The 12,428-nt window shown below is 45.6% G+C and overlaps 1 protein-coding gene across 1 annotated transcript; it reads left to right on the forward strand.

Annotated features, from left to right (window-relative positions):
* Positions 1-269: 269 nt before the first annotated feature.
* Positions 270-1,562, forward strand: FOXE3 (forkhead box E3; the record flags this gene model as incomplete). The annotated part of the gene is made up of 1 exon (XM_079980705.1): positions 270-1,562. One exon carries the CDS (start codon positions 270-272, stop codon positions 1,560-1,562), a length of 1,293 nt encoding a protein of 430 aa, XP_079836831.1.
* Positions 1,563-12,428: the final 10,866 nt, after the last annotated feature.

The raw sequence follows: 12,428 nt of genomic DNA on the forward strand, positions 1-12,428 counted from the left end.
TGTGGAACGCTGTTTTCTGCCAGCTGTGTGTGTGTGTGTGTGTGAGAGAGAGAGAGAGAGAGAGAGAGAGAGAAGGGAGAGAGAGAATGCATGCGAGTGAGGAGGGGGAGCGTTCAGGTGGGTGGGCAATAGCCGAGCCATTGAGGGGGTCGCACCAGGGTGGCGCCAGGCCTGATCTATATAAAGCAGGTCCTGCCCGTCCAATACCTGGTCCCCGAGGGAGCTGTGCTGTTTCATCTGCCTTTCCCTCCCGGGAGCTTCCCTTGTATATGAACCTGGCCGGCTTCTCCTTTTTCTCGGGTATATGCACCATGACAGCGGACTCCCTCCACTCGCCTAGTCAGGGGGCTAGCCCGGGCTCCCCCACTTTGCAGAGGGCCTCCCCGTCGGGCTGCAAAGTGGAACCGCTGCTCATCAAAGCGGAGCCCAGAGGCAGCCCGGCAGAGAGAGCAGCGGAGCAGCCGGTGGAGGAGCAGCCACCTGGCCCCGGCGCAGGTGGTGGTGCGGGAGGCGGCGGCGGCCGTCGGAGGAAGCGCCCGGTGCAGCGCGGCAAGCCGCCGTATTCCTACATCGCGCTGATCGCCATGGCCATCGCCAACGCGCCCGATCGGCGGCTGACGCTGGGCGGCATCTACAAGTTCATCACGGAGCGCTTCCCTTTCTACCGAGAGAACCCCAAGAAGTGGCAGAACTCCATCCGCCACAACCTGACCCTCAACGACTGCTTCGTCAAGATCCCCCGCGAGCCGGGCCACCCGGGCAAGGGCAACTACTGGACGCTGGACCCGGCCGCCGAGGACATGTTCGACAACGGCTCCTTCCTCCGGCGTAGGAAGCGCTTCAAGCGCACCGACCTCACCACCTACCCGGGCTACGTGCACAGCGCCAGCGCCTTCACCCCCAACCCGGGCCCCGTGGCCCGAGCGGGGCCCGGCTGCGGCGGCTCCGGAGGCGCCGCTTACCCGGGCGGCGGGGGCGCCCTCTACTCCCCCGGCGGCGGCGCCGCCTACAGCGCGCAGCTGCCCGGCCTGCCGCAGTACCCGGGGGCGCCCCCGGCGCTGCCGCCGCGGATGTTCAGCATCGACAGCCTCATTAGCTCCCAGCAGCAGCAGCAAGCAGCCGCGGCGGCGGCGGCGGCCCTGCAAGGCTCCCCGGTGGGGCCCGAGCTGGCTCACCACCCCTTGGGCCTCAACGGCGCCGGGGACCTGGGCAGCTGCCCCGGGAGCAACGCCGAGGCCTGCTTCCAGACGCAGCAGGTCAGCCCCGGATTCCTGGGCCGGCAGCCCCCGGCCATGGCCTACCCGTACTCGACCTCGCCGCCCGCCCACCTGGCCTTGCCGCCCGGCGCCTATTCGCCTCCCAGCGCGCAGCTCTACGGCGCCCCCAACAGGCTGGCCCTGCAGCCCGGGCGGCCCGCCGCTTCTTCTTGCGCCGATCACGCCGAGCAGCTTTTGGGCCTGGCGGCCTCGCAGCTCAACGGGCTCGGGCAGTTCGGAGGCGCCGCCAACAACTCATACATGAGGCAGCCCAATTTCCACTCCGGCCTGGAAAGGTACTTGTGAAGCCGAGGAGGGAAGCCGGCCTTGGCCGGGCAGGCGGGCAAAGCCACAACGTGAATCGCCTAGGACATTTTAAGAATCGGCACGTGGGAAGGGAGCTGCGCGCCTGGTACTTGAATGGAACTCTTGTCTGCCCCTGAATTGCGAGGAAGCCCACGGCGGGGGCGCCCACAGCAACGTCTGAACGGCATCCGCGTGGTTTGGAACCCGTGGAAACTACACGTGAAGCATGCCGGCAGCAGCGCCTCCCCACCCCACGTGTCCAAAGGAACATGCGGCATCCCCATGCAAAAAGTGAGGACTGCCACAGGTCTTTTGAGAATATTGTACATATGTAACATTTTACCCTCCTCCAATAGGATCGTGGATTTGCAATTTAGGACTTTTACATAGGGACTCTCTGCCTGTAACAGCCGCTTGAGAGGCACAGAGCCCCTCATGAATAGACATTCTGGGTGTTGCCCTGTGCGCCGGAAAATGTGCTGCAACATTGAGCAGTGAGCTTGAAGATCCAAGTCTTGCAGTTTGGCTAGTCCAACAGAATAGGAGATACTGAACAGTGTTTTGCTTTTTGTTTTTAAATGATGTGTTGATTGGCCCAATAAGTTGTGATTTATTTATTTTTAAGAGCTTTTAATGTCATCTGATTCCCATGCTCCGCAGAGGTTTGCAATTGTGCCATTTCCAGGTCACAGGCAAGAACAACTTTTTCCCCACAGTGACAGCGGAATCATGAGACAGAATTAAGGTCCCACCTCTTTAGGTGGCACTTTTGACCTGCAGTTTAGTGATGGCAGCTTAGAGGAACTTGTCATCTGCTAGTTCAGCCTTCTGCAGCCAGGATAGGGAGGAGGAGATGGAGAAGAAGGCAGCCGATCAGGGCTGGCTTAGGTTAGCCTATTTGATTTGGCACTAAGATTGGCCCTTTCTTGCCATTGTTTCTGCTGAGGGAAGTGCTGAGGTGGCATTCCTGCTGTCTGCCCTCAAAAGTACTTGTTCTGACAGGTTTTACAGAGCTTTCCTCCTTGTGGGCTCTGTTCTGACATTCTCAGTCCTTTATGCAAGAGAATGGCAGAGGAAATGCTTTGCATGAAAAAGTCCCACGTAGGGCAGGAATGAACCCTGTCAAATTCTGGAGAGCTGCTTCCATTCAGTGCAGACAGTAATGAGCTAAATGGACCAGAGATTTGATTCCCATGTTTAGCAGCTGCCTGTGGTTTCTAAGATCACCCAGGCTGAGCTTGTGTTTTTTTTTTTTTTTTACCTTTTGCACCAGTGATGGGGAACCAGTGACTCTCCAGGTGTCATTAGGCCCCAGCTCCCATCAGCCCTTCCCATCCTGGCCATTGTAGTCCAATAACACCTGGAGGGTGGCAGCTTCCCCTCCCTTGTCAGATAGATAGGATTCCATTATATCTACACAATAACTGGTGTGAGATCAAGTTAGGCTGAGAGATGGTGACTGACTGAATGTTACCTGGTGAGCTTCGTGTCTGAGTGATGCTTTGATCCCAGGTTTCCCCCAGTCAACTACAATGCTATATCTTCTAAACACTGCACTGTCTTGGAGATACCAAGAAGGCTAGTAGTAATTTGCTGGTATGTAGCGCCTTATTTGGTTTTACGGACCACCTAGTGGCACAGCAATAAAACTGCTAGCACATTTGCAAAGCTAAGTCCAGTATGGTTTCAGATTGGATGATGAGATTCCTGCATTGCAGGAGATTGGACAAGATGACGCTTAGAGTCCTTCCAGCTCTACAATTATATGATTGTATGTTACTTTATTCTGGCAGTGAATAATTGCACTTGACAAACAGCTGCCTATTTTTCAAAGCTGGCAAATTTTACACAACGGGTTGGGCCAACGACATACCATTTTTACTTCCCGTGTGTCTCCTTATCACTGCGTAGGCAGTGTATAGTACATTTCAAATGTATAACAGTTCCATTTTTTACCATACGTTACGTATGAAAGTGGTTTGCTTTTCCCCGTCAGTAATGTTTCATAACGTGCAGGTAATGGACAATCGTCATCGTGCTGCACAATGCATGTATTATGCAGTGTTGCTCGCTGGGCTACTGTATAATGTTACAACACCAACATGTCATGCTTCATATGAAATGTACAGTGTATATAGTGCATATTGCATATATAGCATTAGCATAGTTTGTAGTGCATATTGCATAATGAACAAGAATGCCTTCAGAATAATGCACGGTAGTGCTTTGCATGTATAATGCATTTAAATATCCCAGGATGTGGGATTTCTTGATAACCTATAACCAAATATCACAGTTCATAACTTAGTTAAGTGTATTTTTATTTAAGCATATTTAGATGCAGTCATAAAAATGTGTCATTTAAAAAGTCAATTTCATTTAAATAATTAGGATACTATTGATTCCTCTGATTTCAGTCAAAAATTGCAAATATATTTGGGATCAAAGCCTTTATTGATTTAAATCTGAACTCTTAAATGGACTGTTGATTCATTGGTGATGCTTAAAGAATTAGTAGCATTAAGTATTTCAATATTAATATTTAATACATTTAAAGCCTGGTTCTCATTGAGATGATAAACCTTTATCTGGTCCGTTCCCCATCATACTGCTGGTGAGGTCTCATATGATGCAACCATGTACCATAAATCAGCCAATCCCTGCACATAGGAAGGTGGCATGTTTGGAAGAAGGCAAGGTTAGGACCCTTCTTCCCTGATACATATTTTGTTTTGTATGGAGAAGCATTCCTTACCTGCAGTAGGAAAGTGGTACGTTCTAGGTACAAGTTTAACACTTCAGTGACAATTAGTCCTGCTTATTAAATTAAGCAATTCTTTTTGTAAGTAGGAGAAATTTATATTTTTCTAACTTAGGAAAAAAATTAAATACTCATTTTAGACATGTTTAAGTGTGCTGGTCCTGTTTTGAATATGCCTCTTGAATAGATGATTTATTATTTAAAAGGAAAAGAAAGGAAGAACAATTCTTAAGCTTTTCGAATCTTGTTCGTGACATGAGCTTCACCTGTGTGTTTTTGCTCCCATATTTGTCAACAGGTGAGTCACTTAGCTCCTTAGTCTTCCTTTGAAGTGCATGGACCCTGGTAACAGTGGAGTTTTTCATGATCAGGGATGGCAGGTCATAAGGAAGCATTTGCACCTGATAGTATACATGCAGAGCTTCCTGTACTACAGGGGGCCATGTGGTTTGTGCAAAGGCTGGGAGGCAAGGATTACTGACGCTGATGCACTGTACAGCAGAGCTATCCAAACCGTGTGTCGCGACATGTTAGTGTGTTGCCGTGTTGAACAAACACTCCCCATACTCTTCCAATGGCTGGAAAGGGGTCAGTTTAACTTCCGGTTTGCTACTAAAACTGAATTACTGTGTCGCAATATGATGCTTGTCTAAAAAGTTTGTCACCCACGTGAAAAGTTTGGAAAGCTCTAAAGTAGAGTCTCATTGATGGTTATAGATAATTAAGCGTGTGCTTAGCTTTCTCCCATTGAAATCAGTGAGTTTTAAGCATTGTTTTTTTTTTAATCATGTCCCATGTCTTTTATGTCAAATCAGTGAGTGGTCTTAGTTAAGGGAAAAAGAAATATTAAGTACTTCACTGTTTCATTTGTTGAGATGATCTAAAAGGCAGTTGTGTCCAGCAACCTTATTTGGGCTTATTCAGAAAGTTCTGCACTTGGAAGGCTATGCTTGGAAGTTCCATCTAGAGTAGTCTAAGCTACAATTCCTTCTGCAACACAGCAACCCTGTCCTGTTACACCAAGTCTTGCACTCTGTTTTATATAGAGTTGCAATCTGGCAAAGGTTTTGAGGTTAATTGCTTGATTTAGTACACATTTATGTGTCTGACTGAGTTCCACAGGACAAGCAAGTTTGCAGTGACAGCCTGAGGGCAAGTATTGCTAAATTCTGAGGAAATAGGCATGGCACAGGGCTGTCCACAATCTGTTTTTTTTTTTTATTTAATTCCCCCAATCCATAATTGGGTAAAATAATTTTGGCAAAAGATGTAAATAAATAATTCCCAGCTCAATCCTATATATTACTACTCAGAAGTTAGCCCTTTGAATTCAGAGTGGTGCTTTCGCCCATGGAAATGGGTTTAGGATTGCCGCCTCAGTGAAATTGCAATACTTGGATACAGAATTTTCACATCCATTAATTTCAGTGCATCAAAATTCCCCTATAGTGTATCCCCTTCAGTTGATAGTGGATTGCGTGACCTGTCAGCAAGGTGTGATCCTTCCTTCCTGTGCCTTGAAAAGTATTGAAAGGAAGAGCCAAATGTATGGTCAGATCAAAAGGATTGTCAATGGAGCACAAATCTGGACTTCTGTCAATTGTTCTGGAAGCTTTTTGGCTTTTGTTTTGCATTTTGAAATAGTGGAGCATAGCATATGCAGGGCTGGGGTGCCCTGGAATGTTAGGCTCCTGTTAGAAAGCAATAGTGCATGCTTTCTTTTTTTGAAACAGATTATTTATAATTTTTATTTTACAAGAAAAAGCAAAAAACTTAAAAATCAAGTCTTATGTTTACAGTATAATATTTTTACTGCGTTTCTAAACTATATAGTGCATGCTTTCCGTTTCTGTGAATGCATGACAGCATGTGCATCTTGATCAGAAGAGTCCTCCTTCAGTCCTTGGTTACTCATCTTGGTCCAGACTTGCTTACTCCTCTAGCCAGTGGGATTGTGTGAAGATCTCAGTGGGAAGCAGTTGCCCACTCACTTCCCTTTAAGAGTCATTAGCCTGAGCAAACTGTAGCATTGTTGTAATGGTTTAAACATATGGGAGGAAGATAAGTCAGAATAGTAACTTTCGTTTCTTCATTTTTGACCTCTTGCTGTTGGGAGAACAGATGAGCTTTTTCACCTAAGGAAAATGACCAGAAGGTTAGCATATCCAGCAGCAAATTTTAATCTTTAGCAGGGCTCCTTTGTCTCTAGCTCGGATAAATATACATTTATGACATTTTGGGAGACTGTGATGCATTTGATATGGTTCTCGCTAGGCAGTGTCATTAAGACCAGTGAAACGTACCTATCTCTGTCTTTGGGAAATGGTGCTTGAGCTATTCAAGCCTTTTTCAGTTCCCTGGCAGTCAGAAGCAAGCTTGATCTGCCTGGGAAACTTCTCAGAAGACTCTTGAAGATCTCTGCAGTCTTTGGTTTCCGTTGAAGTGTGCCTGGAGCCAGCAGAGCTCTGGTTGTCTGAAGAGGTGCATTATCGCTCTCTGGTGTTTTTTAGCTGGCTCCTCCTTTGCGCACTTAAAGTTGTCTTCATAGGCTCTTAACATTTTCAAGCATAGCCTGATGTGGAATGTTGCAGCATTTATTTTCCAAAGCTTCACTTAGCCCTGATGTCTGTGATGTCTGTGGTACTATCTATCTACCCATCTGCACATGCACACACACACACACACACACACACACACACACACAGACAGTGTAGAAACTCAGATATACAGTGGTACCTTGGGTTAAGTAGTTAATTCATTCCGGAGGTCCGTTCTTAACCTGAAACTGTTCTTAACCTGAAGCACCACTTTATCTAATGGGGCCTCCTGTTGCCGCTACACCACCAGAGCATGATTTCTGTTCTCATCCTGAAGCAAAGTTCTTAACCTGAAGCACTATTTCTGGGTTAGCGGAGTTTGTAACCTGAAGTGTATGTAACCCAAGGTACCACTGTATAAGTTAGGCACCAAATGAGCACCTTAAACCTAGGTTACAGTTGCCACTATAGAATGTCTATTCTATTTGCTAGGGAATTTAACTAGATGACCCTTGGGGTCCCTCTCAACACCACAGTTCTATGATTCTATGATCTCAACTACATTGCTTGGCTGTAGCTTGCTCTTGCAACACTTGTCTCAGTAGGCAAGAAGGAGAAATGCAGTGGAAATGGAAATGGCATTAACAATGGACTAAGGCAGAGGTTTTTTAACTGTGGTTGCCAACCTGAGGCCCAGAAATCTCCACATAATCGCAACTGGACCTGCGCCCATAGCAAAATACATATAAAGGTAAAGGTAAAGGACCCCTGACAGTTAAGTCCGGTCGCATATGACTCTGGGGTTGTGGCGCTCATCTCGCTTTACAGGCTGAGGGAGCCGGTGATTGTCCGCAGACAGTTTTTCCGGGTCATGTGGCCAGCATGACTAAGCCGCTTTTGGCACAACGGAACACCAAAACCAGAGCAGCGCACAGAAACACTGTTTACTTTCTTGCCAGAGTGGTACCTATTTATCTACTTACACTGGCATGCTTTCAAACTGCTAGGTTGGCAGGAGCTGGGACCAAGCAACAGGAGCTCACCCCGTCGCGGGGATTCGAACCGCCGACCTTCTGATCGGCAAGCCCAAGAGGCTCAGTGGTTTAGACCACTGTGCCACCTGTCTTTTGGTTTTGGGTGTGTGTGTCTGTGTGTATATGTACACACACACACATATATACATATATACACACTCAAAACCAACATAGTAACCAGGAGCCTTATTAGCAATATGTTACTGCTTCTTAAACAGTTCTTACCACAGAGATCAACCAGCTAAGACTACAGTTCACAAAGCACTTAATTGTCATATTCATAATTAATGGAGTTCATCTTGTTTCAGTGTAAATGCTTTTATTTAAATCATTTCTGGATCGCCAGCTTTCACATCTGCACAACAGACATCACCACTGGAATCTGGGCTGGGGATAATTAAGGAGCTGATGAAATAAAGAATTTAGTGGGTGCCTCCTATTTACTTGGTTCTGTTCACAATCTGAGTACATTCAGAAACATCCCTAGCGCATCCACCAGGAATGAAGCTAATCCAAACTGATTAAAAATAATAAAGAGATATGCCTTGCTGAATTCAGAGGACCTGTGAAAAAGACTCAGGATGAAAGCTGAAGTGGGAGAAGTTGTAAGTTTTCCCGCACAACCAGGAGGTGAGCAATATGGTAATACATATTTTGGGTGGCCTTCTTAAACTCCTGTGGGGAGTTCCTCCATGATTATCTTAATGTATCACAACTAGTCTTTTAAGCTTTCGTTTCAAAAGCTTGTTTATAGCTGGGATGAATCAAGCAAATGAGTTGGATTAAAGTGTTGTGAGGGGCATAAGCCTAGCAGGGCCAAAGTGGATTTAGGTTGAGAGGAAGTTTATGTTTGCCTTGCCAGTAGGGTAAAGCTATGCTTCTTCAGGTAGGTGAACCTCCAGAGTAAGCAATTATTGTTAAAAAGAAAAGGCAAATTATAAATAGTTAGCCTTCCTTTGCTTAGTAACAGGAAGGTGATGTAGTCTGTTTTAACTAATGGTATACTTACAGAGGACTGAATTGAGCTTTCATCATAAGAGGCAACAGCAAATTACCTAAAGACTTTCTGTTCCTGATGGGCAATGAGAAATGTATATATTAGGTGTAGCTAAAAGTGAAGATGTAGAAGAACAAAACAGAAAGAGGACCAGATGTTGCCCCAGATGCCATTACTAACAGGTTGCAGTTCACCTGCAGTATCTAGTTGCTGCAAGATATGACCTTCCAAAAGTTCTGAGGAGTTTTAATGAGGTTCCATTGGAGAGCTCTTCAAGCAGATATGTAATGGAGCAAATTTATCCTCTGCTGAATGAATACATAGAAAGTGAGTCAGTTCATCCCGACGTTTTGGTGCAGATACATGGGACGTCTCTCCTGATTATACTGGGAATTTCTAGCAATATGAACAGAAACTAACACAATGTATGGTGGCTTAGTGTGAATGTATGTTAGAACAATTTGGTTCTAGTGCAGGGATGTATTTTATGAGCAGCTTCATCTAGTACACACAAAAAAGGCGTGTGCAGCTAGCGGGAGTATCATCATCATCTTGTGGGGAGCTTTAATATATGGCGTTTTGGAGATGCTGGGTGTTTTGTCAAGTACTGAAAGACCTAGGCACTTGTCATGGGGAGAGGCTGAGTACCAGGTGGTCAATGAAAGGTGAGAAAATAGTGGGATAAAGAAGGGAGAAGGTTTCCCAATCTATGTGTATTTTCAAAAGTATTAGTGGCTGCTCAAAAGTATGCAGCTACTAGTTGTATCGCTAATGATTTTGGCAAAAAATAATATCCCCTTTACAGTCTGGTTCTTCTGTAACTGATCCAGTGGCGTAGCGTGGGGGGTGCAGGGGGGGCCGGCCGCACCGGGCGCAACATCTGGGGGTTAGGGAAATCCACGGGTTAGGGGGCGCAAATCCATGGGTTAGGGGGTGCAAATTACTTGCCCTGCCCCGGGTGCTGATAACCCACGCTACGCCACTGAACTGATCTATGTGTTTGAGCATGATTTGCTCCTCATTTGTGTATTGATAAGCACAAATTGTGCAATTATATGTATTTCTACTCTTTGTACTTGTTAATAATTCTGTGGTGACAATATAGGTAAAGACCTAAATTCATCTCTTTCCAGGGGCATCTAGACGAGAGAAGAGTTTCATCTAGGGATGAGCAAATCCATTCTCTCGGTTTCTCATTTTTCCAATCTTAAATTCAGTTCTCCACATTTCTGCAGCCATTTGCAATTGTGTGTGCACTTTTTAAAAAGCAAAGAACCCTCATGAAAATTTGTCCGCATTTTAATGTGGCCCTCTTCTAATACACATTTTTCTATGCAGTTTTGACTAGTGCAAGCAGTTTCCCATAATATACTGTAATGCATTTTTGTAAGTTATTTAGTCATTTTTCTGCATTTTTATAAACAAGGATGGTTGGAGAATGGCATCTCAGAATTCTGATACATGTGAATTATCAGATTTCTACTGCATCCCTGGCTGCATCTGCTTTTCCAAAGTGCAAGCTCAAAAATGAATTACAGGACTTCCCTGTCTTCTCTCTCTCTGCTCCTCACTGACCCAACCCTTCCCATTCTAAATGCTCAAGTAATATGAAGGAAGATGTGTACTGAAAGGTTAACTGCTTTAAAAGGCGGGTGTTGAGGCCGAACAGCTCAAGTGCAACCCCTGCTGTTGTGTAGCAAAGTGGCAATTAAGATGCAGTTTTGCATTATCTCTGCCCATAGATCCAGGTATTTTGAAGGTATATCCGTCTTATTTCATAAACTTTGGGCATGGATGGATTTCTTCCAACAAGGATTAATTTTTATTGTTACCCTGAGAAAAGTATTCACACACATGTGTGAAAAGAGAAATTAACACAGTGCGACTGCATTTGGACCAAACCCCAAACACTTCATTTCCTCAAAAATATTTACATTCTGCCTTTAATCAAAAGATCCCAACGTGATCTAAAATGCAATGTTGGTGGAGAAATAAGTTCTTTCTTGTCACCACCATCAAGGAAGATGAACTCTGGCCCACATTTAGTTGGACTAGTTTTCTTTCATTGTCACTCTTAGTGTTATTCTGTGAATGGTAAACCCAAATTAATCTGTTGACTTAATATAGAATTAGGGGTGCTCGCTGCCACTTAAATGAGAGATCAGTTCAGGGATGAAGACAGTTGCCCTTGGAAGACTGGGCTAAATGTAGTCCAAACCTCTATGCTAGGTCTTACAGGGGGAGCACTGAAAGGATGATTGCTAAAATTTCTCCTGTGAATGAAGAAAGTTGAAGTTTAATCTACTCACATCTCTTCCATCCCCAACACATTTTCAAGGCAGAGTCCTGGCTTTTGACCAATAGCAGCCTTCCAACTTGGTGCCCTCCAGTTGCTTTGGAATACAAATCCCATAAGCCTTGGCCAGTGCAGCCATTTTGGCTGGGGCTCATAGGAATCATAGTCCAAAACATTGGAGGGCACCAGATTGGTAAAGGATGGCCTGTAGAATCAGACAACCGGCATGTGGCAATTCAGGTGATAATGGCCTGTGAACCTCAATGCCAGACCTGCTAATGACCTGTCCATTCCTGTTTATGTACCCTCATGACTGTTGGGGGGAAATCAAATCTGGTAAAGCAAAGTTTTCCAGTTCTGAAGAAACAGTCCAGCCAGCCTTCATAGGCCAGTTTTGGAATTATGTTTGGGATATTGAGTTCCTCTAATTTTTGTTGCTGAATGTGGATGGATGCCCATGGATTGTTCTGATGTGGACTCTATAGGGTTGCTATTCCTTCCTGCATAAATCACTGGAATGGCTGCGTATGCCAAAGACAAATGAACCACCTGGAGTTTGGGAGCGTAAGCCTGCTGCCTAATTTGATGGTGTGGCTGTGGATAGATGAGCCAATGAAGCTGCTTAAAGAAGGAGTTACAACAAAGTAAAATGATGGTGCTAAGCACACATCATAGAATTGTAGAGTTGGAAGGGACCACAAGAGTCATCTGGTCCAATCCTCTGCAATGCAGGGATCTTTTGCCCAACATGGGGCTGGAACCCACAACCCTGATATCAAGAGTCTCGTGCTCTACCGACTGAGCTACTATCTCTCAGTGGGAGCATGGTTTTTGGAAATCAACAGGATGAATGCATTGAATGTCCCTCGCTCTGACATTCCCCCCCCCTTACAGTGTTTAAGCCACAAAGGGTTACATGGAAGTTGGCTCTGACTCTGGGCCCAATGAAGTGTGTCACACTGGAGCCAGCTACATGTTCCGCACCATTACCTCCATTATTCCCTTCATTTCACACCCTGATCCATTGTTTGCAATGAAACTGTACCAGAGACATGGAAAATTACACTTTTGCACACCCCACATTATGTGCTGGAATGCGTGGAAGTTTTGGAGCAATATGCAAGCTCATCTTTTTGCTGGTCCCAAGAGCCTCAGGTAACGTCTTAAGCTCAAAGAACTGAAAACGAGCGTGCTATGTGAACATGATTTGAACAGGCCATGTAGATCTGTCAGAAGTTGGG

The sequence above is a fragment of the Podarcis cretensis genome, assembly GCF_951804945.1.
Source record: "Podarcis cretensis genome assembly, chromosome: 6".
NCBI lineage: Eukaryota > Metazoa > Chordata > Lepidosauria > Squamata > Lacertidae > Podarcis > Podarcis cretensis.